This window comes from Pyrenophora tritici-repentis, chromosome 1 (assembly GCF_003171515.1).
Source record: "Pyrenophora tritici-repentis strain M4 chromosome 1, whole genome shotgun sequence".
Lineage (NCBI taxonomy): Eukaryota > Fungi > Ascomycota > Dothideomycetes > Pleosporales > Pleosporaceae > Pyrenophora > Pyrenophora tritici-repentis.
The window spans coordinates 6,505,483-6,532,692 of NC_089390.1; the positions used below are offsets into that span (position 1 = coordinate 6,505,483).

Here is a 27,210-nt window from a genome sequence, read left to right on the forward strand (position 1 = left end):
AGAATAACGTCACTCTCGAAACACAGGTATCATCACAGGCACACAGTGAACAACAACACAACGATTGCTAATCAACAAGTTTTGATTACCAGCTAAAGATATCGTCGTAGACTAAAAATGCTTCACATGAAGCATGTACGTGAAAAACATAAACATGAAGAGGTATCGCGCGTGCCCAAGGAAATCCCTGCTTACGATTATCAACGCCAAGTAAAAAAAGTCCAACGCTGTTCCAGTTTGATCGAGTCCAGCCATGAGGATACTCGTTTCGAAGTCGTCGTCGTCGTTTGGCAACGAGTCTTTCTGGAGGACGACCTAGACCTTGGCTGGGGGTGGGCCAGGTGGTGGTGCATACTCTGGTTGGCCACCGTATGTCGGCTGCGGTTGCTGAAGCTCAACGCCATTCTGCTGACCGTAGTAGCCCTGATTTGCGCCACCGCCGTAGTAGTTGTTGTTCGGGGTAGCCGAGTAAGGCGGGGCGGGCTGGTGGTTGGGGTTGTAGTAAGGTTGAGCGTTCTGGTGGTTGTTGTAGGCGCCGGGGCGCGCAGCCCAGCCTGTGCCGTAGAAAGGCTGGCGGCCGGCCTTGCGACGACGACGAGCGGTCAGGCAGCTGTTGGTGAAGGTTAGACGATGCATCGCGAACGGATGCGCAGAGGTGACTTACGAGCAAAGAACGAAGAGGAGCAAGAAGCCGACTACGACAATGACGAGAACAACCCATCGAGCCCAGTTGTTCCATGTGGAGTTACGGCAGCGTTCATAGCCATTTCTGTCAATGTAGCACCTAGCCATAGTGTGTTAGAATCGTGGGTGATGGTTGATAATTGTGGGAAAGTTGAATCAAAGAGGAAAGCGCTAAGACAAGTTGTTTGGTGAAGGAACAGTGCGACCAAATACAAAAGCAGCGTATCGAAAGATGCCGATTGATGCGCAGCCCCAGTGACGTTGTGACGTCGACTGTCGCAAACAACCGGGCTACCAACACCGCCACGCGCAGAAACAGAACAATGAAACTGCAACCCACAACATACATACCTGTCATCGTCATAATAATCGCCGTAGTACTGTCTAGCCTGCAGATGCATTTTGTTGAACACCAATTACTGATGCAAGTGGGTGACCAAATCGATGAATTCGCGAGTGAGAAGGCGAGCTGAGAGGGAAGAGGATCGATGTGGGACACGCGGAGAACTGTTATGACGAGATAGGCTTGAGAGGGGAAGGATGTGTTGCGAGCTGAGCCACAGCCAAGAAATGCAGGGCTTGGACGGATAAAGCGGAGTGCAGGAATGATGGCGACCGGTGGCTTCCTTATATCCTGGGCTGAGAGGAGAGACGCGAAACTTCTAGGTTCACTGCGGATGCGCTGGGGAGGCGCAGCCACGATGGCCAACGCGGTACCTGTACCGGTACCGAGAGTGTTTGCGCTGGTCTACATGGGGTATGCGCGGATGAGAGAATTTCGCCGCTTCATGAGTAAGCGACGTGATCAGGTCAATCAGAAGGAATGCTCGGCGTCATCATTGAGGAAGCCGGTCCGGTGCCTTGTGCTGCGCCCATCGCACTCGTCAACCACCCGAGTGTCATAAGATACTTGATATACTCGTGTAAAAAGGCCACTATAGTTGCTAAACATGCCTATTAGCATTATAGGGAAGCATCTAATAGGCGTGTTTGGCGACTACAGTGGCCTTGATAGACGTAGTATGTTAAGTATTTCATGAAACCCAGGTGATCCTCAGCCTCTGGGTCATGAGATCTACACAAGACATTTGGTTCAGGATACGTAGGCAATATTATCGATAGAGGACCGTCGAGTGAGTTGTTGTTCTAGAGCAGTGGTGGATATGAACGGCCAGCATGTGATTGTAGACATGTTACGACGATGGGTTGAGGTACTTACTCATGCGAGAGATGCTCTACTACGGTCGAAACCTCCACTCAAGCCACATAGCTAGACTGGTGCGCCACAAGTTCCCCTCTCCCCGGCCACGACCACCGCAATCGTGAATTCCTCGCCTTGCCGCTTGACCCCTCCAGCTCTTCCTGCATCGGCTGCCCTTCCAGCATCCTTCGACGAACAGGGGGGTGGATCGCGAAGCACACATATGGCCAATCAACACGCTCGTGTTCATGATTCCCTGGGAGACGCTAATGCAGGATGAGTTGTTCAATTGTTGATGGCATGGATTTGCTTGGGTCCCACCACTGCTGCCAGCGGATTGCAAAATGTTAGTTATTTGTCCTCGTCGCTTTTCTTTTGTGTGCATTGATCGTTCCTCCCCTTTCTCTCCGCTCGAAACGCCGTCATTTCCGTGGCCGAATCTGGCGCATGCTGCTGCTGCCGCGCCGCCATCTCAATCCGCACTGGCATCTGTGCGACACGGGATTTCTACACCAGAACGCGACGAGGACTCGGTTTTGGCACACAACCCGCAACCACGGCAGCGCCTGCGCGCAATTGCACTCGAGCCCGTCAGCAGCGGTCAAGCGACGACTGACTAGAAGGCGCACCTGCACATGAGGCGCTTCAACGTCACGAGGACCAAACCCGCACTAGTCAACAAGACAAGACAAACATAAATATGGCATTGTGTCGCTGCGAACCTCAGGTTACTCCCAATGGAGCCAGACAAGAGACCAAGCATGCGCAACCAAACATATCAATTCATTCCTGGACCCGCCCTTTCTCGTCTTTTCTTAACTGCTACATCTTGGCTGGAATATGAAACAAAGAGGATGATACATGATAGGGACATGGGCCCTCGCCGTAATAAAGATATGAAAGGGAGTAAACGTGTCGAGCTGGGGAACTGGAATGGCCATCGCTAGCCTGCAGAGCGATCTGCCCGTCTTTTCTTCCATCAAGTCGTAAGAATCATTAAAGATGTCGTAGAAGGCTGACGACCGTTATTCGTGAGAACGTAGGCACATCGGCGTCGTGAATTTGCGGAAAACACCAAATCGAGGTCGCGCGCGACACGTGGTCGACGAGAGCTCGCCAGTCACGTTATCGACGGATCGAAATACGAACACCACAACATCTTACTTGCTGGCACGGGCAATCAACCACTGGAGAACAGCGTCGAGGTTGGTCTCTTCCTTTGCGCTGATGCCGTAGCAGCTCACCTCTCGGTGGGACACCGACTTCAGGTCCAGGGCCTCGATCAGCTCGTCGACGGAAAGCTTGTTGGGCAAGTCTGACTTGTTGCCCAGCACGAGAAGAGGGATGCCTTCCAAGGCAGGTTTCTCCAAGAGCAGCTTCAGCTCCTCGCCAGCGACTGGCAAGGCCTCCTTGTCGGCCGAGTCGACGATGAACCTATTGCAATGAGCGACGGGCAGCCAGGACGTGCAAGCGAAACCTACACAATGGCATTTACACCACGGCAGTACCGCTCCCACATGGAACGAAACCTAGGCTGGCCCCCGAGATCCCAACTGTTGCCGCTGGTCAGCAGATGCGCCTTGGGCCTAGTAGATGACGCTGCACCCCGCAAGGCGGGCTCCAAACGGCTTGGCGCTGCAAGAGGCGGACATGCGTGACCAGGGAGAACATCAAAAGTACTCACCACTTCAAGGTTACATGACCTTTCTGGACGCGCTTCATATTGAAGCCCACGGTGGGGATGGAGCTAGGACCAATGTCAGCGCATGGACCCCGCTATCATGGTCTCATGGTTGCGCGAAGCAGTAGCATCGGGACACGGATGAAACAACGTCGCCGTTGGCTTGCGCAACTCGGCACCGACGTAGACTTACTCGACCGTGAACTCTCCTCCCTAGGTGGCAATCCGTCAGCTTGTTTTGATCCGGATCAAGCATGTCGACACAGGACGGTCTTTCCGCATCGAGAAGGGACTCACCGCCAGAACTCGGAGGAGTGAAGTCTTGCCAGCATTCTGCAAACCGATCATGGTGATGTCCATCTCGGTCGCCCTGTAGAGTGAGAGCAGTCAGCATCCATCTCTGGTCATCGTAGTCGTCGTCGCCGCCGTCGCCCGTGACTTTGCTTTTTCGGTGACGAAAACAGGATACAAGAGAGGTATCAAGTAGCGCAGCAGGCATCAGGTCATGCGCATTTGACAAAGGAATAGGTAGACAGGTAGGCGTACCAGAACAGGCGGAGCAGCCAGTCGTAGATGCGGCGGAAGAGATTCGCCATGGCCGTGGTCGCAGTAGATGCTGACTCGGTGCTGGTGTTGTCTGGTCGTGAGGGCTGGCGATGGATGAGCGATGGAGGGAAGTCTGGGAACCTTGATCCTTGCTGCGGGGCATGTAATAGGCGTGATCGCCGTAGGCTTGGTAGCAACAACAGCAAAATGACAACGCTCAACAGTAAAAGCAGATGCAAAAGGTGCTGGCAATGCCGTGAGGAAGTAAAGAAGCAGAGCTGTGCCGCCCTAACGAAAGCCAGGAGTGGTTCACGCTGCAGCACAGTGATGGAGCCGCGGCGGCGTGTGACTTTGGCCAGGGCGCTAGACAGGGGTGGGCTATCGGCCTAGGTCTAACGAAAAAGTTCGAGATTGGCTTTGATCGCAACTCTACAATCGCGCCGCCGCCTGCCCACCGTGAAACCTCGCACGCTGCACTTTTATATTGCGCGTACCCGTGTGCGCTGCGCCTTCCGTTTCCGAATTGCACCTCAAGTCGCAAACGGCAACCATGGCGCCTTCCACAGTAGCAACTCAGCCACGGCCGCAGTGGTCGACCAAAGTAGGCTCCTTCTGCATCTTGCTCTTGCAACCTCTAATATCCGCTCCAGTTTGATACCCTGCGCCGGCATGAGCTTTTCCGAAACCCACCCAGAGACGAGACCGCCTTTCCCATGCTAGCTGAAGCCGTCGCGCCCCATACCGAATCCTTCAACGCCATCTTCTGTGCCGGCGGCCAGCTGAGCGAGGGTATCAAGGATATTGGCACCAAGATCTTTCTCGACGGCAACCCATACGCAGCACCCGAAGAGGCAGGCGCACGCAACCGACTCTCTCTGCGTATACAGGATGTTTTCCTCGACAAGCCAGCCCTGCCATCCACCAACAAGGTCGCTCTCAAGAACCGCAACATCCTACCCTCAGAGGCACGAGAACGACATGCTACCTACCGCGGCAAGATGCGCGCGCGACTCCAGTGGAGGATCAACCAGGGCGACTGGCAGGAAGAAATGGCTGACTTGGGATCCGTACCAATTGTTAGTTGGTTCTAGTACCAGTGGTGGCCTGCATAACTAACTCTCCGCAGATGTTGAGATCCAACCGATGCCATCTTGAAGGCTTATCCCCCGCCGCACTGGTCAAGTCAAAGGAGGAAAGTGAAGAGGTATGCCACTTATGAACTTATAGATGACGAGAGACTAACTTCAACAAGTGTGGAGGATACTTTATCGTCAACGGAAACGAAAAAATGATCCGCCCTTTGCAGGTAAACCGCCGCAATTACCCAATGGCTATCAAGCGCGGTGCCTTCACAAACCGCGGTCCCGGTTACACTCAATACGGTATACAAATCAGATCGATGCGACCCGACCAAACATCGCAAACGAACGCTTTACACTACCTTGATGATGGCAACGTAAACTTCCGCTTCTCGTGGCGCAAGTCAGAGTACCTAGTCCCCCTGGTCATGATCATGAAAGCCCTTGTCGAGACCAACGATCGGGAGATTTTCGAGGGCCTTGTGGGCGCAGCTGGCTCAAAAGGTCTTCGAGAGAAGCAATTCGTCTCAGATCGTGTCGAACTATTGCTACGTACCTTCAAAGTCTATGGTCTACACACAAAGGCAAAGACTCGAGCTTTCTTGGGCCAAAAGTTCAAAGTTGTCCTCCAGCTACCTCCAGATATTAGCGACTTTGACGGTGGTACGGAATTTCTTCGGAAAATTGTACTGCCTCATCTTGGTTGCGTAGCGGTTACCCCCGCCCAGGATGCCGACAAGTTTCGAATGCTCCTCTTCATGACCAGGAAGCTCTACTCTTTGGTCGAAGGAGAGTGCACTGTCGACAACCCGGATGCTGTCCAGAGCCAGGAGATTCTACTAGGCGGACAATTGTACGGCATGATCTTAAAGGAGAGACTAGAGGAATGGCTCAACAGCTTCCAGTTGGCTCTGCGTGAATGGGGCCGGAAAACAGAGTACAAGCCCATTGTCTCGGACGACTTTAGACGGGACTGGACCTCAAAAATACTCCGTCGAACAAAGAACAACATTGGCGATGCAATGTCTTACTTTCTAAGGTGAGCCATTTACACTACTGACTACTGACTATTCGCTGACAGGATAGTACTGGCAATCTAGTGTCGCCTAGTGGCCTGGACATGCAACAAACAAGCGGATATACCGTGGTCGCTGGTATGTGTTCGAATGCTTCTTTCGCCACCACCATGTCCTCGCTTGACTTGTACTGACTTTTATAGAACGCATTAACTTCTATAGGTTTATTTCCCACTTCCGTATGGTACACAGAGGTGCCTTCTTTGCTCAGCTCAAGACAACCACGGTCAGAAAACTTTTACCCGAGTCTTGGGGGTTCAGTATGTTATTTCCTTCCCCGGAACCACCATTATACTAACGTCCCTCACGTTTGCCCCGTTCACAGCCCCGATGGGTCACCCTGTGGGCTGCTGAATCACTTTGCTCATAAATGCAAGATTGCTACATCAAATGTTGATGTTTCGGCGATTCCCAAGCTTGTTGCGAAATTGGGCGTCTCACGTGACTCCTCCGCCTCTCTTGATGAAAGCGTAGTCGTACAGCTGGACGGCAGAGTCCTGGGCTTCTGCTCGCCTAAGCAAGCCAAGGTCGTCAGCGATACGCTCCGCTACTGGAAAGTAGAAGGCTCGCACGGTGTACCCCTGGAACTGGAGATTGGTTATGTTCCCAACTCAAACAACGGACAATACCCAGGTGTCTACATGTTCTCGCAAAGCGCAAGGATGTATCGACCTGTCAAGTACCTACCTCTCAACAAGCTGGACTACGTAGGTCCGTTTGAGCAGCCCTACATGTCCATATCGTGCACAGATGCCGAGATCGTATCTGGCGACTCAACACATGTTGAATTTGACCCAACGAATATCTTGTCGATTGTGAGCAATCAGACGCCCTTCTCGGACTACAACCAATCCCCCAGAAACTTATACCGTTCGTTATACCCTTCCCTGCGCGTTATATAATATACTGACTGCTAGCAGAGTTGAGTTGCATAGAAAACTGAAATCTAGGTACAGACTAACAGCATATAGGTGTCAAATGGGTAAGCAGTCGATGGGTACGCCCGCCACTTCTTTGGACTACCGGACAGATAACAAAGCCTACCGGTTACAAACTGGTCAGACCCCGATTGCCCGTCCTCCCCTGCATAACAAATATGGTTTGGACAACTTCCCAAATGGCATGAATGCTGTTGTAGCTGTCATATCCTACACAGGATACGACATGGACGACGGGTTTGTGTTGTCTCGCGGGGCCCACGAAAGGGGCTTCGGCCATGGAACAGTCTACAAAACCAAGATCCTCGATTTAGAGGAAGGAAGCCGAAAAAACCGGTCGAAACGGACGGTGACCAAACTTTTTGGGTTCGCCCCTGACAGTCTAGTGGAATCTAAGCCCAAAGAAACTCTCGACGCAGATGGTTTGCCTCGTGTTGGAACGATGTTACGGTCTGGTGATGTTATCGCAGCCTGGCACACCGTTTCGTACGACACAGCCATGGATGACTACACCAACAAAGATGGACAGACGCAGTTCTTCAAGTACAAAGAGGACGAAGTTGCTTATGTTGAACAAGTCCGCATCATCGGCTCCGAGGATGGAACACAGCCCTGCCAGAAGCTATCTATCAAGCTCAGGATCCCACGTTCTCCCATTGTTGGCGACAAGTTTTCGTCTCGACACGGCCAAAAAGGAGTCGTTTCGCAGAAGTTTTCTGTGGCCGATATGCCTTTCTCAGAGACTGGTATCCAACCCGACGTTATAATCAACCCCCACGCTTTTCCCTCACGAATGACGATTGGCATGTTCATCGAGTCGCTAGCCGGAAAGTCTGGAGCACTCCACGGCATGGCTCAAGACGCGACGCCCTTCCAATTCGATGAGCAGAACACGGCAGTGGATCACTTTGGTCAACAGCTCATGAAAGCCGGTTATAATTATTACGGAAATGAACCCATGTATTCGGGGTTTACTGGCGAGGAATTGCACGCAGATATCTACATTGGCGTAGTCTACTACCAACGTTTAAGGCACATGATCAACGACAAGTTCCAAGTCCGTACTACTGGACCGGTCAACCCTACTACAGGCCAACCGGTCAAGGGACGTAAGAAGGGTGGTGGTATACGAGTTGGTGAAATGGAGCGCGATGCGTTGATTGCGCACGGCACAGCTTTCCTCCTCCAAGACCGCATGATGAATTGCTCCGATTACACAAAAGCTGCCATCTGCCGCAGCTGCGGCTCATTCCTTAGCACGACACCGACGGTCAGCGAGTATAGCCGTAAGAAGGACAAGGGTGGCAAGGACATCACGATTCGCTGCAGGAGGTGTGCCAAGCTGGCTGATGCGGTGACCAGCAAGGCCGACGTATGGATGGACGCACAGGGGATGCGGTATGTAGGGGGTGATGATGTCGCGGTTGTCGCGGTACCTGGTGTGCTCAAGGTATGTTTCCCATTCTCCAACTTGCATGTGAGACAATTACTAACTTACTACTGCAGTACTTGGACGTAGAGCTGAGTTCGATGGGCATCAGGATGAAGTTCAACGTGAGCCCGTAGAATGGTTTCTATATACTCCTTCGTGGAGTGCATGACATGATTGAGTCATGGAGTTTACAATGGTAACGTTTGCGCATCGGTTCGGCGTTCATGTGTGGTGAAAAATTTGTAGTTTTAGCAAGCATTGACTGGCGTATGGGGCGTGGATGCAGCCCAAAATCAAGATCTTGTATGCCCACATCACCTCTTTGTTACGACTCTTTGTGTACGTGGCCAGCACTTTTTGCCCTTTTGGCAAATTTCTAGCGGCTTGTTGTGTGACGTTGACACTGTCTTGCGTGTACTCTGCCGGGTTTGTTAGTTGGCTTTTGATAGCACTCACACTCGTTTGTAGAGCGATAAGGCGGACCTGGTATATTCTATGCATACGTCAAAGATGGGTGTTGCCTTGGCACCTTGCAACTGTCGCGCATCTAGCATCTTCTCGCATATCAGTCATCTAGTATGTCCCGTTCACAATCCTCATATCTACGTGAAAATTGACCTTATGCATTCGCTATTATCCATGTATGCGTCAACCTATGTCACCATCGCCTTACGAACTCATCTTTCTCCCCCGTTGTTACGTCTTTCGGGAATTATGGGGCCTTGATTGAGGTTTTCTTTCAAAATCAGGTCACCGGCTAGTTAAACCTAGAGTTCTCTTTTAAGAAATTGTCCAGTCAGGTAGCAAGGGCAAAATTGAAGAGCTGGGTATGTGAAATTTCCCAAACGGGCTGGACTTAGTCATTCCATACGCTGCACATTGTGTCTCTGCGGTCCAAATCTGACCCCAGAGGAAGTGATATGTTGTCTCATGTTTCCAATCAGATAAACAGAACCTTCACATTCACGTGCATAGTTATTGTCCGACTTTTGCCATGACCCATGAATTCATTGACTAGACTCATCTGCCTAGCATATTTTCTCCTCCGACCACACTTTCTCGAACCCTCTTTCCCCAGACCATCCTGCATGTAGACTCATCCGCCCCGCTCCCTGACCTCCTTCTCTTTGTCGTCTGCCTGGACAAACATCGGCATGCCTAGCCAAGCACGGAAGAAGATGTCGAGCACAAGCCTGGCTATCTCTGTGTCGGAACCCGCCGTATGTGCTGTATGAACCAAGTGCTGCAAATTTTCATAGAAAATTTGGAAGAGATTTGTCAACTTGCAATGCAATTTTGGTTGATCAGGCGTAGATCCGTCAAGTTTCAAAACTTTTCTGACCCATCGCCACCACATCAGAGACCTGCATTCGTCTTTGAGGCCGAAGGCTGCCGAACAACCCTTAGGTACGCCTCTGTATCGATCGGGAAGAAAGTTTAAAAGCTCACCCTTGCCAACCGACTCAAAGCCAGCGAGGATGCCCAAGCCGTCTATGTCATTCGATGAATGTTCGTGAAAGTCAAACATTTCTTTAGGACCTTTGAGCTTCTCAACGTACTTCTCGAAATCTGCGACAACATCATTCCATGTGCCGCATTTCCCATGGATTCCGATAGCTGAGCTGTCTGGTGGGCCATAGAACTTAGCGAAATGATTGAAGACATTGAATGACTTGTTGTTGGCAGCCCTTTGGTTCAGCTCATAGAACAGAGTGGATTTTGAAATCCCTTCATGCGTTATGGTTGTCGGTTCGATAATGAATTCACCTAAGGCATTCTTCATGCATACCTGATACGTTTAGGTCGACCCCCATGGTTTAGAGATATCTCCACACTCTATGTCTGCGATTGCGACCCTTTCAGAATGGTGAATCCAGTTATAGGCCAGCTTATCGATGACCGGATGTTCACCTTGGAGACACGTTTCCCGCAGTCGGTTTGGGAGCTTCTCACTAAAGACGTTTCGTAATGTTGATCTTTCAGGTGGGTAGTTCTCAGACATTCCAAAGCCGAAATCCTTGTTCGCACCCCCATGAACTGAACTAGGAGCATATGGTTTGCCTTCCCAAGGGCGGCTTGTACAGCGAGTTGCGTTCAAGGTAGGTAACCAGGCGCACATTCCCTGACCCTCCAGTTCAGCTCTCGCGCGGTTAAGAGCTTCTTGGCATGGAAAATTGTGGTCTTCAATATCAGTTAAGAGGAATCTGCGGTTGCATGTTCGGCATTTGCAATACTCGCAACTTTCACTGTGCTCTAATATGTCTTCGAGTGGGAAACTGTAATTGCAACCGTGGCAAATTCTCTTGTGGCAATTTCTGCCGTGACTCATCTCAAACTCAGCTGAACTAAGGTTGGACTTATGGCATTCAGGGCATGATGCCTGTCGCAGCGATGACCGTGTCTCAAGTCGTAATCCTCTGGGCTGATGTTATGTTCATCGCATCTGTTGCAATACTTCTTGTCGCACACCTCCAAATGCTTTTCGAAATCCAGAGTTCCCTTGCCGCACTTGTAACATGGAACACGTCGAGCCTTCAAGACAATGCGAGATTCTTCTGGTGCCGAAATTACATCGTAGCATTGCGTGTCACCATGGTGATAGTCTGTGTGAATTTTCAGGTAGAGAAAGTGACAACGCGGGCAACGTTCATGCTGTTCCAAACCGTCTGAGTGGTATTTGTCGAAAATCTCTTCCTCAAATTCTTTATTGCAGTGGTCGCAACGAATCACCTTCTTAGTCTCTGCTCCGAGGCCATGCTTCCATCGGTAGCCCCTATCCAGCCCGGTTTGACACATTTTGTCTTTACCTTTCCAATGTTCTGGGGGCTTTAGAGTATGACAATAGATGCACATCCTTGCGAGACAGTTTTCGGGTTCGGTCAAATCGAACTTGATGGTACTGTCTTCCTCTAACACCTCCACAAAATTTGTCCATTTCAGGTATTTGCATTTCGCTTGCCCCCCACTCGTGAAAGAGATATGGTAGCATAACTGGAACTTCTTGCCTCCATGCCAGAAAGTAGGCTTTGAATGACAAGTCTGGCAGTAAATACAGAAATCATCTGGACCGTATAGACCTGCCTTGTTGTGGTGGAAATCTGAGAATTGCTCTTTGGTCTCAACGACCATTTCATCGCTAGGAAATCTCTTGGATTCGTGGAGGTACTTGGCGTAGCTTGCAGTATCATGCTCTTTGGGTTGAGTTACATCTTTCTCCCCAGGAAGATGCCAGTGAGCAATGACTCTGGTATCATTAGGAGTCTTAGGATGACCTGGAGGTTTCGTCTCTTCGAGATAGCTCATACAGTCGAAGTAATAGCTTATTTTTGCGTAATCATCAGCCTTGGCTGGATGGCCAGGTCGCAGGCACCGAGCCTTCGTGTAGCACATTACGCGATGTTGATGGACATCAGCAGAGTCGGTGACCTCAAGGTCTTCGACGTAAGGATCCAAGAGTCTCATCGCTTCATCAAGATCTTGTTGGTATGAAGCACAGATTTTCACATGATCTTCGCACAAGAGAACGCAAAGTCTCAGTGTACAGTTAAGGCGTTCAGCCGCTCGAAAGGCTCCTGGTGTACTTGCGCAGAAATTTTTGATCTTGGATCCGCTAAACACTTCTTTGGAGCGGGCAGAATAACTTAAAGGTTCTCCAACAGTAACAGCGTCGACACCGGAATCCATGATAGGAGGTTCAAAGGTGGGAACAACCTCACCCGTCTTAGAAAAACTTTTGTACTTAGGCTTCTCAACCGTAGTCTTTAATTGTTTGGTGAGCGGTTTCTCCGTATCTTCATCGGAGTATGTAGCTTGATGTATTTGGTGATTTGATGGCTCAGGATTGCTTGTCTTCGCCGCCGTCCTTACTCGTTTTCTGGGCAGGGTTTCTGCATGCCTATCAGAGAGCTGAAGAATCCCATTTTGGGAATTTAATCTCTGCTGTCTCGTGCGAGACGTCACTTGTTTGGACTTGCTTTGCGTAACCACCGTAAAATGCCTCAAACTCTCCACCACGGGCATTTGCAGACCGGATTCGGTAGCGTGATGTTCTACGAACTGGTCTTCTTCCAAAAGTATTGCGTTCTCGATCTCTTTGGCCTTTGGGACGTCATGGTAGTTTTAAAGTGTAAAGTAGTGCGTGTTGTAGTGGTGTGAAGTTGATTTGCTCGATGACCGAATGTAAAGATGACATATGAGGGGAAATTCCAAGGCCCATTATAACCGCTATAGGGCAAAAATTCACGGCTGATCAAGACAATGCAAAGACAACAGTCTAGGACATTCATAATATTTCTCGCATTAGAGGGGCTAGACAAGAAGATGAAAGACGGTTCGACACACTACTACACGTTCGTAGCGGCCTGATAAGCTATACGCAATGAACAACCGTGAACGTGAATGCCCATCAACCCGACAAAAAGTGCGACGAGACATGCACGAGACCCCCTTCACGGCAATATAGCTCGAGTAGGTAGAAGACAGTATGAAACTATGACTGTCTTCTACCGTCTCTCCACTGAAACAGAACAATAAGACATTGATCCATTAAGGCAGAGCCTCTACCCTCCAAGTGAGTATGTCTCCTACAGGCCGCAACGCTAGTTGCTGTCAGGCTAATATCTGTATACAGTAGACTAAAACCTACACGGACATGACTCTACGGCGTAGAACAATGTAAGACAGAGAGACGTGAACCTACCAACAGGATATTCCGTCTACACAACACACAAAGCATAAGTCCGGAGTATCATAAACTCCTTCTTAGACACACGACAGCACAGTTCCAGCACAGCCCCCCCCCCCCCCCCCCCCGTCTCCAACACCCAGTAGCCACTAAGCTCACCCGATAGACTCAAAACATAGAGAAACTGCACGGAATGTAGTAATAAAGCCCACGGAATGTAGTAATAAAGCCCACGGAATGTAGTAATAAAGCCCACGCAATTATCGAGAAACCTGGACAGATTCTATGCAGTGTCGTCTTCAAACATATACTTTGCTATGACATCACAACAACCCTTCATCCCCCCTAGTCATCAACTGTGATATCCATTATCCATGTTTAACAAATACAAGCAAGTCAAAGACACCGAGTCCCCAAAAAACATATGGAAAGAAAAGTCAGAAAGAAACAAGTCTAAGAAGAAAGTCACTCTCACATTTAATCATTCGATGGAATAAATAGAGTGTAATGCCACAAAGAGAAGAACTGAATAATGCGCTCCGCCATCGTATCCCCATACCATCCACCCCGACACTCCTTAGATTCGCCAATTCCATCATTAGAGCTAGCCAGACTAGACATGTTGACTTGTTACGTTCAATACCTGCATAGTTCAAGCTACCCGCACATGCCATCAGTGCCATAAGCCGACTTCCTTCCCTTCCCAACCTCCCCCCACACATCACCCCGGGAATCCAGCCTAGAAGTCCGTCTTCCCACCCATGACCTTGGCAGCATTGACTGCGTTCATCTTAGCAGCCCAACCCTGTGCCGGCACAATCTTGCGCACAGTCCTCACTTCATCCGACGCATAACCGGGAATACGAATATTATAGTTGCGCTCGAGGATGACCTGAATATCGCGGATGTCAAGTTGAGGCGAGTCACGGAGTTTAGACAACTTGCAAGCGTTGCTAATGAGATTGTCGACGAAGTCGTCTGCGAGTTGGAGGACAGCCTGGAAAAGAGGAAATGTATGGTTAGAAAAAGAGCGGCGAATTGGATGATTAGGACTGGAGAAACTTACTTCTTCGGCTTCTGGGGTTAGGGCTTCCTCTGAGCCGCCTGTGACTTGGCGAACGAGCTCGTCTAGCTTGCGCTTGCTGAGCACGCGGTCGCCTTCACCTTCGAGCTGGAAGGGTGGAGGACGCGGGATGACGGGCTGACCCATTGGTCCTGGTGCGCCGTTGGTGGGACCGCCCATGGTTGGTCGAGCCTGGCCCATATGCACAGGTAGCGGTTGAGCCACGTTCAGATGGCGCGGAATAGGCATCTTGGGGTTGTTGAGCTGCTCACGCTCACGGTTGCCAAAGTTGCCGCCTTGTCCGCCTTGCTGCATAGGTGTATTTGTGCGCTGAGGGTCGGTGTACGATCGGTTCGCGGCGCTCACAGCGGCTTGGTGAGACAGCGGTACTGGCGGACCTGGCGCGTTCGATGTGGCCGATTGGGGATGCGGCGAGTGGCTCTGCTGGTGTTGATTGGCTTGCATGGGATTGATCTGAGGGCGCTGTTGCTGGTGAAAGTTCTGCTGCTGTTGTCCTTGTGCAAACTGCGGCATCTGGTTGGCAGGCATCGTTTGCGAGTGAGGCGCTGGCGGGGGTCGTGTTTGTGCTTGTTGTTGTTGCTGTTGCTGTAGTTGCTGCTGCTGCTGCTGTTGCTGTTGCTGCTGCGGGAGTGAAGGTGGGAGTTGCTGATTGTGTTGTTGAGGTGGCGCCTGCTGTTGGTTTCCAATGTTGAATTGAGGTTGCGGTGCAAGTCCGCCTTCAATCTTGATTTGCGGCTCCTCTTTCACTTGCGGTTGCCCAGGCTGCGACATCTGCCTTTGGAGTGGTTGCGGTTGTTGCTGCTGCGGCGTTTGCTGCTGTTGCTGTGGTGGTGATTGGGCAGAATTCGGGCCTTGAGGTTGCGCCTGTCCCTGGCCTCCGGCTTCACGCTCCTCCTTCCATGACTTCTGCATGCTCCTAAACTTTTCAATCTGGCTCGCCATAGTAGCATGCTCCTTCTCGAACTTAGCCCTCATCAAAAGCAGTTCCTGGGGTATCTCTTCTCCTTTGGCCTGCCGGTCACTCAGCTGTTGGAGAAGCTTGCGCCTGTTATCGCCCAAAGAGGCCTGCTTAGCCAGCATGTTGAGATAGCCAGTCCTGTATTCTTTTATCTTGGCCTCGTACTCGGGTGTCCCGGGCGCAGGTCCATTCATGGGCCCCTGCATGGGGAATTCCTGAACGTGCTTGATGATGGCAGGATCGACTTGGCCGCGGCCTGGGTTCTGGCCTTGGGCAGGAGGCTGTTGTCCTTGGTTTTGTTGGTTAGCCGGTCCTGCGACGCCATCAGCACCTCTGTTAAGAGCCTGTGCGCCTTCCTGCTTAGCAGCGTTCTGATTCTGTTGGCCCGTCGCATTCGATTGGCCGGCCTGTCCTTGGTTTTGGTTTCGCTGTTGTTGCTGTGCTTTCATCTTGGCGCGGAATGAACGTTCGCGCGTGATGAATTTCTGCGACCATTCTGCCAGCTTCTGGCGTGCATTGGTGTTCTCGGGGCTGCCTTGCTGGTGTTGGTTGCAGATGGTCCAAAAGTTCTGCATAATCAAGCGGTACTTTTGCTTCTCGTCATCGGGAAGGCACTGCAGCTTGAGTATATCGTCGGGTCGTAGCAGCTGTTGGGCTTGCTGGCCGCCGCTGGCCTGCTGTGGCTGCGAATCGGCCATGGTGACGGCTGCAGGCTGCGGGTTTCCGAGCCGTGCGACTTAGGGTATTCGGCCTATATGCGAAATTTGGCAAATATATGGTGGCCTTCGAGTCGCGTACTTGGTATAATCGAAGCAAGAGGCGTGCAGGGGCGGAGGGTTCCGCGCGTGAGGTGTGATGAGCAGAAGGATGAGGTTTGGACGGGCCAAGCCTTCTACAACCCTCAAAGGTCGCGTTCGTTCCGGTACCCAGCACGTGCACGCGTCCTCCAACCAAACATTGAAGCCACTCTGTTTGCCCGAGCCCGGAAATCGGAATATGCCAACAGTGACAAGATAAAAAATTGAGATTATCTTTTAATTGTCACCATTGTGCTGCTGGACAGCTTAGCCAACACATATTGGATAAGTAAGAGACAAGTCCCCTCCGGTCCTCTCATATACCCTGGAATCCGCTGTCACACAGTGGAATGGAAGAAGTGATATAATGATTTAAAGACAGGCTATACTGCGCCTGTTCCTATATCTATCTATTGTTAATCACAGTCATTCATCTCCCCTCCGAGCTCGTCTTTGCCGCCTTTGCCTTTGCCAGTGCCCGCTCTCTGGTATTCCTGACCTCCCACTCAAACTCTTTGAGTGCTCTGATCTCACTACCAACAAACAAGAAGCCCATCAATCCATCAATGACGCCTACGCTGAGCCCGACAGTGCTCAACAGCATCAGTATGAAGGCAACGTAGTTCCTCGGTGCCCACCATACGCCGATGAGACACCCGATGGAAACGGATAGCTGGTAGAAGAAGTGGCCTATGCGTAGCTTACGCTGTATACGTTCCCGAACTTGGTACTTGAGTGTCGTCGCCAAAATCTCGTCGTAGATCTCAATGGGCAGGTAGCGTTCAGGTAGTGCCGAAGGAGGCAGTTCAACGGCGGAGGGCGCAACAACACTCCTCGTCAAGGTTGCCTCCACGGAGAAATGATCGCTGAGCGAGCAGTGTAGCGTGGGATGGCGCATCTCCATACCTACGTTTGCTTCCTTGAGCTCCCACTCTGCAGTCTCCTCCTTTGTCTCTGGATTGTGGTATCTTCCGCTGCTAAAGAAGACATAATCAAGTCGCTTCGCGTTCGGGTCTGGCACGGCAGGATCTATTTGCACATTCTCACCTTTGGTAAGACGCTTCTGCTGTTGCTTGTTCCACCGCCACGAGTTCAGTTCGCTATCGCACGTCGCTCCATTTACGGTCATGTTGAACTGCGCAGATGGCATCGGTACGCCGCGTAATTGTTCGACTTTATCCTTGGCGGCGCCAATCGAGGACTCGGGGTGGAGTATGCGCCATACGTCTCGGACAGGTGAATGCGTTTCGATGATGCGGTGCGCGAGAGATAGGGGCACCATGTTGAAGTCGCCCATGCCAATGACGAGATGTCCCCGCTCGGCTGCTCCTCGCATAAGCTTGGTAATCTCCCATGCTTGTGCTGTCCGGTGACATATGTAGGAGTCGTGCGGTTCTGCTTCGTATGGGGCGTGGAGCTATCCAGTCAGCACGGAACCATATAGGGGAGGAGGAACATACATGTGTGCAAAACACTTCAGCAATATCTCTCGGCGAAGGCCCCATTTGTATCCTCGCGCATGCGACGCCCTTACCTACAAACCAATCTCCACGGTAGAATGCAGCAGGCCGGCCATTTAGTGGATACCGCACCATGTTGCTTTCGATAATTGGCCATCGTGATAGTATAACAAGCCCACCGCCGAAGATTCCGCTGTGGTAGAACTTTCCGTAGGGCAGTATGTGTTGTGTCTTTTCCCGAATAACATTGTAGTCTTGTTGTGTCCAACATTCCTGCAAGCCGACAATGTCTGGCCGGGGGCTTGCAGCGGCGATCTGAACTCCAATTTCTGTGAGACGTTCGTTGCGGAGGGTAGAGATGAACTTGAGACCCCAGCAATTGAGAGATATGACCCTCAAACTAGAGGGAGATTGAGAGGCCTCTAAAACCATTGTGAGAGTTAATTCAAGATCGAGTGAATACGTAGAGTAGGGATGATGCAACTAGGGAAATAGTACCTGGGATGCTACAGGGGTGCTCTCACCGCCTGCACGCTAACTTTCGTATTGCCGATTCGTCGCGTTTTCCTGGTGCATTACGCAAACACGATACATCCCTACATTGAATTATGGACGACATACATATGGACGACATACAACCCACCTCTCCCAAACGACGACGCGACGACGATGACGAATACGATGATGAACGACCACACAAACGATCAGCATCTCGTAGCCCTCTCAATGTGTCCCCAAGTTATAGAATAGCGGAACGGCCCGCGCGCCGGTACAGCAGAGACGACAGCGAGGATGGCCGACGGGACTATGAAGAAAGACGACGCTCCTACTCAAGATCAAGGTCAAGATCACGTTCACGTCGCTCAAGCTCCCCGCCCTCTTCCCGGCGACATCAACACAAGAAACCCACTTCGCTTCATTATGCACCTACGCTCATTTTGCGCGGCCATAAGAAGGCCGTCTCCTGCATCAAGTTCTCCCCCGACGGACGTTACATCGCCTCTGCATCCGCCGATTGCACAATCAAGATATGGGATGCCATAACAGGCGCTCTCGAACACACGCTCGAAGGCCACCTCGCCGGAATCAGCACAATATCCTGGTCTCCCGACTCGAAGATCTTGGCGAGCGGCTCAGACGACAAGAGCATACGGCTCTGGGATCCACATACCGGGCTCGCACATCCAACGCCATTCATTGGACACCATAATTATGTCTACAGCATAGCCTTCAGTCCCAAGGGCAATATGCTTGTCTCTGGGTCCTACGATGAAGCAGTCTACCTTTGGGACGTACGCGCCGCTAGAGTAATGCGCTCCCTACCCGCTCACAGCGACCCAGTCGGTGGCGTCGACTTTGTCCGCGACGGCACCTTGATTGTTTCCTGCTCACACGACGGCCTAATCCGTGTCTGGGACACAGCCACAGGCCAATGTCTACGCACCCTCGTCCACGAAGACAATGCCTCCGTCTCCTCGGTCGTCTTTAGTCCCAACGGAAAGTACGTCTTGGCCTGGACCTTAGACTCCTGCATGCGGCTATGGAACTACATTGATGGAAAGGGCAAATGCGTCAAGACATATCAAGGACATGTGAACAAGAGCTACTCACTGTCCGGTGCTTTTGGCACGTATGGCGATGTTCCAGGACAGAAGCACGCTTTCATAGCGTCGGGAAGTGAGGACAATCAGGTCGTGATATGGGATGTGAGTAGCAAGAACATCCTACAACGGCTCGAGGGGCATACCGAAGCTGTCCTGAGCGTAGACACGCACCCGACCGAGCGCTTGATTGCCAGTGCGGGCTTGGATCGCACAGTCAGGCTGTGGAGACCGAAAGAGCCCAAGGTAAACGGGGAGGAGAATGGACATGAAAGCGAAGTCCCAAACGGCATCGCGGAAGGGGAAACCAATGGCTATGATGCTGAAACTCTTCCGCCTAACCCTTTTGCTGAAGACTAGAGGTCTCACGGTGAGAGGACATCAGAGAGACTAGATGTCTCGCTGGTAGAGAGGACATCAGATGTGATGTAGTTTTAGATACCCAGCGTTAGCATCTTATTGTTTTTCTCGCTTTGATAGTGTATCGCTATATGCCAGTATTGAATGAAACCCAATGGCATGCCCTTTTTGGTATACCCCAACTCCGTCATGCTCGTGTAAAAGTATCCCCAAACGCCATCGTAAATGCAATATCCCGTTTCTCCTATCCTTTAGCCTAGCTGAAATGTATGCCCTCTTGGTTAAACGCGTACAGCAACTTCAAAAAGTCACCTTCGTCACATAACCTTGCCCGCTTATCCGCCAACTGCGTATCATCCTCAAGCACCTTCCTCACTTTCTCCCTCACCAGCTCACTAACCCTACCCTTCCTCTTCCTATTTACTCCATTCTTACTCTTGCTCTTCTCCGCCTGCAACTGCTTGAAGAAGTCAGGCAACTCATCATCTGGGTCATCTGGATCCGAGAAGCCATTGAACTCGTCATCCACCTCCATAGTCTCCGGCTCCACCATCTCACTCGGATCAAGCGGCGTATCGTCAACCGGGATATCATTCTGCGCGCAAAACAACCGGTAGTTACTCGCCAGGAGTTCCAACACAGCCGCCGTACCCAAAAACGACGCACGAAGCGTCCTGTTCTTACGCACAAAGCAGATGCGTAACAAGCCATCCCACTCTTCATATGCTATCTGCGGCCTTGGATTCTTGGGCTCGATGCGCACGACGTTCGATTCGACCTGAGGAGGCGGATTGAAGTTGTTACGACCGACTTTCATGACGTGGCTGACTTTGGACCACATCTGCACGTTTACAGAGAGTCTGGAGTAGAGTTTTTCGCCGGGGCGTGCGAAGAGGCGCATGGCGAATTCGCGCTGGAACATGAGTATGCAGCAGCGCGGGGGGTGTTGCAGAGCGAGGAGCTTGAAGACCAGAGGCGAACTGATTTGGTACGGCGTATTGCTTATGCAGACGTCGAAGCGTGGGAGTTCGGCTTTTATCACGTCGCCTAGGCGGATTGTGAGACGCTTTTCTTCTGGGCTGCCTTGCACTCGCTTTGTGAGTTCGGCCGCCATTCGAGGGTCCATTTCCACGGCTGTGACTTGCTTCGCTGCTTTGAGGATCAATACTGTCAAGTTGCCGGTTCCTGGTCCGACTTCAAGGACGTGGTCGCTTTGCTTGAGGTGCGCTTTTTGCACAATGGCGGTTGCGACACCAGGGTTTTTAAGGATATGTTGACCGAGGTCTTTGTCCATCTTGAAGATTGAGTGTGCGGCTGAGGCTTTGGCAGACGTCGGGCGTGCGTAAGGCGAGGCATCTTTATCGGCGCCTTTGGTGCGCTTTTGCTTTGCTTTTGGCATCGTGCGAGGATGGGGAGCTTATGGGCTCTGGTGTAGTAAAGTCAGGAGTCCGGATGGGTGTCAGGAGAGAAGGCTATTTTCGGAGAAGTTTGAATGGGCTGGATACGCAATTGTTGTGGCGTGCGAAGGTGTTGTGAAGTTGCGCCTGGTTCGCGCAGGCTGTAGGATGTGGGGAATAATTTTTTGGTGTTGCGGATTTATCGCGGGGACATGTGAGCTCGCGACTTCGCGTCCAGCGCTACTGTAAATGACGTCCTTGCGACCTTCATCATACATCCTCCTTCACCGTTCGATTTCTTCCAGTTTGCTGTATGGGCCGACCACTTGTTAATATTTCTCTTCATAGTTTGCTTTTGTCGCTCAGTCGTTCTTTTTTGGATGTTACATATCCTCGTTTCTCCCTGATACATTTGCCATCGACAACGCGTTCCCATTCCACACTGAACAGTAGGAGCAAACGCCCGCACCGTCACCGCCCTCATACAACCACATCATGCTCCACTGCCCCTGATCCCTCAGTTACCGCGCAATTGTACCAGAACATTACCTCGTCGTGCCTGGCCTCACCAGTCTGCACGTCATCGACAAACCCCGCTAAGACGAGCACCTCGACTATCTTTCACTTCATAGTACCCCACCCAACTGAAGCACACCGCGGATACCCGTGTGCAAACTCTCTTGTTGCCTATATAAGCGGTCCCTCGCCTCGATTCCTCCGTCACCTTTCCACACGATTCCGTACGCCATCATCGACCTCGCCCGCAAACTCGCCAACCAACGACACACTGACTATGCACACGATGGCCAAGAAGCTCTCTAGCTCTCGCGCAGCTATGTCTTCGGACAACACCACATCGGCTCCGGTTGCTGAGACAGCGCCGGAGCCAAGCACGGGCGGCGGCAGGAAGCGCAAGGCGGGCGCAAAGCCCGCCGTGCAAGACAAGAAGGTCAAGGTGGAAGAGACCTCGTCTCTCTCAACAACTGCGCGTCCAAAGCGTGCCGCAGCCAAGAAACCAGCTGTTGAGGAGGACGAGGTCGCAGACGAAGTCGTCGAAGACAAAGTCAAGGCCAAGGCAAAGACCACTAGGGCGAAGAAGGCCTCTTCCACCGCGACGAAACATGCGAAGATCCTGCCGCCGCTTGAGCAACGCACGCAGAACACCAAGCACCGCATTGGCGCTCATGTCAGCATCGCAGGTGGTAAGCATCATCTTAGCCCGATTAATCTATTGTATGGAACCCTGGCTAACATGGTGTCGACAATGGCAAATTAGGCGTACACAATGCCATCATCAACACCATATACATCGGGTAAGTCCTCTAACACTCCCTCTAGTGGCCAAAACTGACCTTACCAGTGCCAACGCCTTTGCCATGTTCATGAAAAATCAGCGCAAGTGGGAGTCAAAAGACATCGACCAAGAGCACGTCGATTTCTTTGTCAAGTGGTGCGAAGATCACAAGATCAATGCTGCAGAGTGTTGCCTGCCACATGGTTCATATCTCGTCAACCTAGCACACCCTGACCCAGCACACAAGAAGCAATCATATGACTCCTTCCTCAACGACTTGTCTCGCTGCCACAGGCTAGGCATCCGACTCTACAACTTTCACCCCGGAAACTCCAACGCTACAACTCGCGAGGAGGGGATCATCACCATCTCAGAAAACATCAACCAAGCTCATGCAGATCCGGCGTCTGGCAAGGTCGTGACCGTTTTGGAAACCATGGCGAGCCTAGGTAACACCATCGGTGGTAACTTTACAGACATCGCTGCCATCATCAGGCTTGTCAATGACAAGAGCCGCGTTGGAGTTTGCCTGGACACGTGCCACGTATTCGCAGCTGGTTACGACTTGCGCACCCCAGAGGCCTACGCGAAGACAATAGACAAGTTCGACAAGGAGATCGGCCTCGAGTACCTCAAGGCCTTCCATGTCAACGACAGTAAGGCTCCATTCTCCAGCCACCGCGATGTCCACGCCCGCATCGGCACCGGTTATTTGGGTCTTCAGGCTTTCCACAACCTGATGAACGACGAGCGCTTCCATGGTCTCCCCATGGTCCTCGAGACACCCTGTGACACACTGGATGCTGATGGCAAGAAAGTGGAGGACAAGGGCAGCTGGGCACGAGAGATAAAGATGCTCGAGAGCCTCGTGGGTATGGACATTGAATCAGATGAGTTTAAGGCGCTCGATACACGTCTTCAGCAGGAAGGCGCGACTGAGCGCGAGCGCATTGGAGATCAGGTCAACAGGAAAGCTATCAAGGACGCCAAGCCCAAGAGAGCCACCAAGAAGGCAAGCAAGAAGAAGGTGGAGAGCGAGGAAGATGGCGATGAGGAATAAGGGTTCAGCGGCAGGGCAACGCGGTTCAAGCGGGTGTCGGTTCATTCTGGTATCTCTTTCTTTGCCGAAGATTTCGGCATCTTTTCTTCCTGCAGTTCTTAGTACGGCACGGCATTCGGCTTTGCATACGGGCCTTGCATATGATACCCCACGTCCATCATCTGAGAGGCATCACCTGTAGACATATTCATGGGAGCTATATGCCTCCGGTCCAATCACAAAAGTTTAGCTATAAACAATGCAGTATCTATTTGATGACAAAGTGCGCTAACAATCGGGCTTGAGAATAAGGTGGACGGATTCCGCCTTGTACTAGCTTCACCCAGCGATGGTGTTTGCAGGCTTGCAGGCTAACAGGGGCTAGATGCCGTATATGGGAAATGGTATTGAGAGATGACATGGGAAATAACATTTCCAGCAAGCGGTAGGCTTCCGCCATATCCGCAGCTATGATCCATTTGGGTCTAGAAGACGTAGGTGGCTCATCAAGAAACCAGTCATCGTCCATGTTTCAATCAGCCCTAGGAGATAGTCAAGGCTGCATCCTCATACCGTTGGAGCTACAGCCGTAGAGTTTCGGGGCTGTACAGTAGTTGATAGCGTACAGAATGCTAAAATCCGGCCAACAAACCACTCATTTGTAATTCCAAATGTCTCGGAGTAAGCGGTGAGCAGAGCAGCGTCTGCCACCGTGTCGAGTTTAATGCTTCGTGTGACTGTATGACTGTTCATGTGTGGAGGAAAATACAGTGAAAATACACGAGAATATCGCTTGCGCTCAATGTCGCATGCTCAAAACTGCAACATCAGAAGGGAACAGTAAGCATACGGAGTCAGCGCTGCTGTCGACTTATGGGAGACACGATGGATATTGGGCGTTGGTAGACGGTTTGACGCATCTCTAGGGAAGCGGCGCCTCGCGTTATTTGTAGCTTGGCAGTCCCTTGTCACCCTTTCTGCCTTTCCAAATCGCTCTTACACACACGTTGCATATACGATCTGACGGCATATGCAACATACATAGAAAGCAAGGCGGCTTCTGTTTGGAGCGTAAACACCTTCCGAGAAATACTATTACCATGTCGACCTCATATGGGGCTCTGACCAATCGTCTACACCACATACGTGCGCACACATTAGCCTGATTCGGTTGTATGCCGCGAACACGTGAGTTGACGAGATTCACAGGGAGCCAGACGCCCACCGCCGGTCTGGCGGCGCCAGGGACAAGTTTCTCTCGGCCTAAGCCTTGTCCGCAGCCACGTTATGGGATCCTACCCAAGGAGCGTAGCGCAGGCGGGAATCCTACATACTTCACACATGGCAACGTACAACAAAATGTTACATAGCAACTGACGTACGTAAAAAGTGAAGGCTTTGACGTCAGCTCCTTATGGTGTGCCTGTTTCCACAATTTCTACCCAACATATACCACATCGTCGATCTTGCGTAGAACAACCTTCAGATAAGTGCGGTACCATCGAAGTATGGTCGGTGTCCCAAAGAGTACTGGGTGCTTCATTTGCCGGAAACGGAAAATTAGTGAGTACACCGCCTCTGATTCTCGTGTGAACATATCCTAACTGTTAGAAGAGTGCGGTAAGGCTAGCTCCACATAATCGGAACGACTCGAACGTCCTGACTAATGACGAACAAGACGAAACTTGGCCAAACTGCTTGAACTGCCAAAAGAACGGCAAGTCCTGCCCGGGTCCTCCAGCGCGACACACTTTCAGAGACCTCGGGCCCAGATTGAATGCTGGCGCCCCGAATGCCGTCGTAGAAGACGTCACCACACCACCTGGTAAGCCACCTTCAGGTATAGGCAACTTGGTACTGACTCAAGTGGCAGATCAACGAGATAGACAACTAACACAACTGAATGAGAAATTCGCTGAAAATGGGTCGGTCGTTCACAAGTTCAGGATCTCACACGGGGCGGCAGTGCCGCGCAAAAAATCCCCAAGAGCAACATCAGCAAGCTTGAGTCCACCGAGATCCCCTTTCCTGAGGTATCCAACGCCCTCGCAGCATCATCAACTGGCTCGCGCCTTGATAGCAGCAACTACAACTGGCGGTACGGGTCATCGTATGTCCGTATTTGGCCCTTTCATCCAGGAAGTGCCGGCAAGGATCGGCCATAACTCAGCCCTTGACGCAGCCGTAGCCGTACTTGTGAACGTACACACTTCGCTGATCTACAAGAAAACAGCAAACGAAATTGTTTCGCCCGAATTGTACATTCGCGCCATCAAGACACTGCAATCATGCCTCGAAGACCCCCAAGTGGGCATGTCCGCCAACACGCTCTGCGCGTCAGTACTTCTCGGACTAGTCGAGGTGGGTATTTGATGACGTTTCAATCGCGACAACTGCTTATACGAATAGGCATTCGCTGGCCCAAGGACTGGCAACCGGTATCTGACCCACGTAGGTGGCGCAGGTCGATTGATGGAGATACAAGGTCCTGGGCAGTACCGAGACGCGTTCACGAAAGAGATCTTGCGCTTCAATAGAGGTGGCATAGTAAGTACCCACCCATGGGCAACAAGATTTTCGTCATCGTCCATTGCACTCAAGTGGCAACGGAGTGCTTGACTAACATAGTGATAGATTATTACGTGCATATACGAGCGCAAACCGTGTTTCCTTGTTTCCCCTGGATGGCAAGAGATTGCTTTCGACAAGACCGGGCTTAGCTTCGACGACTGCTTGAACACCGACTTGATGCAATACATGGCTGAGTTGCCGGGTATCTTCAACGAACTGAAAGACTTGGGCGACCAACATAAATTCGGGCCTCTGCAATCGACAACTTTCGACATGGGTTCCAGCGGCGAAGTTTTCAGAGAGACGTCCCACACTCCGCCATCCCTTGACTACTCCACTGGATCCTACGATGACGTCGACTTTGCAGACGACCTACAGCCCATCGAGACCTCATACCCGCTCCACACGAATTCATTTACCTGCCCACGGGTCACTGCACGGACACTCCTGCTATGCAAGGTTCAGAACCTCAAGGAGGCACTATGCAATCTGGGTGATCACTTGAATGCGAAGCTCAACAACGGAACCACTGTCACCAAGACCCTGGCAAGAGAAAGAGATAGTCCTCTGCGGACATCTTACCATTTCAAAAACTGGCGCGACATGACTGCATACAACTGTTTCTGGTCCGTCATCATTTTGACCAACAAAGTCCTCATGCGACTGCTTCCGCCATTCGACCCCACAATTTACGACCTACAATCTGAATGTCGATCGATGGCTCTCGAAATATGTAAAACATGGGAGGATGCTTGGGATAGCAGGCCAATAGGCGCATTTCACACGGGCTTGAGCTTCGTTGTCGCATACGAATTCTGCACGCCCGAGATAAAAGAGTGGATAGTAAGAGGCTTGAATTCTCTTCTGGACTATCATCAGGTCGATGCGTTCCGATGGTCGGACGAAGTCATCGCCCACATGTCATCCAAGCTGGCGGGTGAGGGGCCCGATCTTACTTTCCCACATGTCAGAGTCTCCGAAGATGCGCGCTGAACGCGGTATAGCAGAAGGATCCATCAAGGCAACCAGCGCCCTTACGACCACTCGTGCGAGATTCCAACACCAAAGGGCGTATGGAAGCCGTGGCGGATCAAGCATGTCGGTACGCAGCGGAAATATGTCTTACTTGCATGCGGCTACAATATAGGCGTCATGGCCATGTGTGTACCGTGGGGGCGAAGACCACATGGCTTCCATGTTGTGGTATAGAGGCTGACCATTTTCTCCACGTTACGACCAATCCGTCGGGGTAGGGCAAGCCACAGCGCTTATTCTACAAGACCTTCTCCTTCTTGCCCCACCATCTTCACTACAAAGGGCGTGCAAAA

At 51.4% G+C, this 27,210-nt stretch overlaps 12 protein-coding genes across 12 annotated transcripts; 5 read left to right on the plus strand and 7 right to left on the minus strand.

The window, feature by feature from the left end:
• Positions 1 to 315: 315 nt before the first annotated feature.
• On the minus strand, positions 316 to 1,085 carry PtrM4_025460 (RCR multi-domain protein; the record flags this gene model as incomplete). Its single annotated transcript, XM_001932302.1, has 3 exons — positions 316 to 610; positions 665 to 784; positions 1,036 to 1,085. The coding sequence occupies 3 exons, from the start codon at positions 1,083 to 1,085 to the stop codon at positions 316 to 318; spliced, it is 465 nt and encodes a 154-aa protein (XP_001932337.1).
• Positions 1,086 to 3,045: 1,960 nt separating this feature from the next.
• PtrM4_025470 (GTPase SAR1 and related small G protein) lies at positions 3,046 to 4,162 on the minus strand (the record flags this gene model as incomplete). The annotated part of the gene is made up of 6 exons (XM_001932303.2): positions 3,046 to 3,319; positions 3,367 to 3,438; positions 3,570 to 3,632; positions 3,760 to 3,779; positions 3,864 to 3,936; positions 4,113 to 4,162. 6 exons carry the CDS (start codon positions 4,160 to 4,162, stop codon positions 3,046 to 3,048), a joined length of 552 nt encoding a protein of 183 aa, XP_001932338.1.
• Positions 4,163 to 4,662: 500 nt separating this feature from the next.
• On the plus strand, positions 4,663 to 6,234 carry PtrM4_025480 (uncharacterized protein; the record flags this gene model as incomplete). Its single annotated transcript, XM_066103657.1, has 4 exons — positions 4,663 to 4,713; positions 4,763 to 5,188; positions 5,239 to 5,316; positions 5,365 to 6,234. 4 exons carry the CDS (start codon positions 4,663 to 4,665, stop codon positions 6,232 to 6,234), a joined length of 1,425 nt encoding a protein of 474 aa, XP_065965859.1.
• Positions 6,235 to 6,311: 77 nt separating this feature from the next.
• Positions 6,312 to 8,771, plus strand: PtrM4_025490 (uncharacterized protein; the record flags this gene model as incomplete). The annotated part of the gene is made up of 6 exons (XM_066103658.1): positions 6,312 to 6,345; positions 6,411 to 6,527; positions 6,593 to 6,609; positions 6,645 to 7,141; positions 7,239 to 8,655; positions 8,712 to 8,771. The coding sequence occupies 6 exons, from the start codon at positions 6,312 to 6,314 to the stop codon at positions 8,769 to 8,771; spliced, it is 2,142 nt and encodes a 713-aa protein (XP_065965860.1).
• Positions 8,772 to 9,733: 962 nt separating this feature from the next.
• On the minus strand, positions 9,734 to 10,420 carry PtrM4_025500 (uncharacterized protein; the record flags this gene model as incomplete). The annotated part of the gene is made up of 1 exon (XM_066103659.1): positions 9,734 to 10,420. The coding sequence occupies one exon, from the start codon at positions 10,418 to 10,420 to the stop codon at positions 9,734 to 9,736; it is 687 nt and encodes a 228-aa protein (XP_065965861.1).
• A 542-nt stretch (positions 10,421 to 10,962) lies between these two features.
• On the minus strand, positions 10,963 to 12,321 carry PtrM4_025510 (uncharacterized protein; the record flags this gene model as incomplete). The annotated part of the gene is made up of 1 exon (XM_066103660.1): positions 10,963 to 12,321. One exon carries the CDS (start codon positions 12,319 to 12,321, stop codon positions 10,963 to 10,965), a length of 1,359 nt encoding a protein of 452 aa, XP_065965862.1.
• A 1,739-nt stretch (positions 12,322 to 14,060) lies between these two features.
• On the minus strand, positions 14,061 to 16,061 carry PtrM4_025520 (TAF61, Transcription initiation factor TFIID; the record flags this gene model as incomplete). The annotated part of the gene is made up of 3 exons (XM_066103661.1): positions 14,061 to 14,318; positions 14,388 to 14,950; positions 15,293 to 16,061. The coding sequence occupies 3 exons, from the start codon at positions 16,059 to 16,061 to the stop codon at positions 14,061 to 14,063; spliced, it is 1,590 nt and encodes a 529-aa protein (XP_065965863.1).
• A 529-nt stretch (positions 16,062 to 16,590) lies between these two features.
• Positions 16,591 to 18,052, minus strand: PtrM4_025530 (Exo-endo-phos domain containing protein; the record flags this gene model as incomplete). Its single annotated transcript, XM_066103662.1, has 2 exons — positions 16,591 to 17,577; positions 17,621 to 18,052. The coding sequence occupies 2 exons, from the start codon at positions 18,050 to 18,052 to the stop codon at positions 16,591 to 16,593; spliced, it is 1,419 nt and encodes a 472-aa protein (XP_065965864.1).
• Positions 18,053 to 18,867: 815 nt separating this feature from the next.
• PtrM4_025540 (uncharacterized protein) lies at positions 18,868 to 19,581 on the plus strand (the record flags this gene model as incomplete). The annotated part of the gene is made up of 1 exon (XM_066103663.1): positions 18,868 to 19,581. One exon carries the CDS (start codon positions 18,868 to 18,870, stop codon positions 19,579 to 19,581), a length of 714 nt encoding a protein of 237 aa, XP_065965865.1.
• Positions 19,582 to 19,953: 372 nt separating this feature from the next.
• On the minus strand, positions 19,954 to 20,980 carry PtrM4_025550 (KsgA, Dimethyladenosine transferase (rRNA methylation); the record flags this gene model as incomplete). The annotated part of the gene is made up of 2 exons (XM_066103664.1): positions 19,954 to 19,960; positions 20,040 to 20,980. The coding sequence occupies 2 exons, from the start codon at positions 20,978 to 20,980 to the stop codon at positions 19,954 to 19,956; spliced, it is 948 nt and encodes a 315-aa protein (XP_065965866.1).
• An 800-nt stretch (positions 20,981 to 21,780) lies between these two features.
• Positions 21,781 to 23,332, plus strand: PtrM4_025560 (Nfo, Endonuclease IV; the record flags this gene model as incomplete). Its single annotated transcript, XM_066103665.1, has 3 exons — positions 21,781 to 22,180; positions 22,255 to 22,291; positions 22,339 to 23,332. The coding sequence occupies 3 exons, from the start codon at positions 21,781 to 21,783 to the stop codon at positions 23,330 to 23,332; spliced, it is 1,431 nt and encodes a 476-aa protein (XP_065965867.1).
• A 1,487-nt stretch (positions 23,333 to 24,819) lies between these two features.
• Positions 24,820 to 26,875, plus strand: PtrM4_025570 (Zn-clus domain containing protein; the record flags this gene model as incomplete). The annotated part of the gene is made up of 6 exons (XM_066103666.1): positions 24,820 to 24,874; positions 24,923 to 24,931; positions 24,990 to 25,136; positions 25,185 to 25,672; positions 25,721 to 25,858; positions 25,946 to 26,875. The coding sequence occupies 6 exons, from the start codon at positions 24,820 to 24,822 to the stop codon at positions 26,873 to 26,875; spliced, it is 1,767 nt and encodes a 588-aa protein (XP_065965868.1).
• Between the last annotated feature and the right edge of the window lie 335 nt (positions 26,876 to 27,210).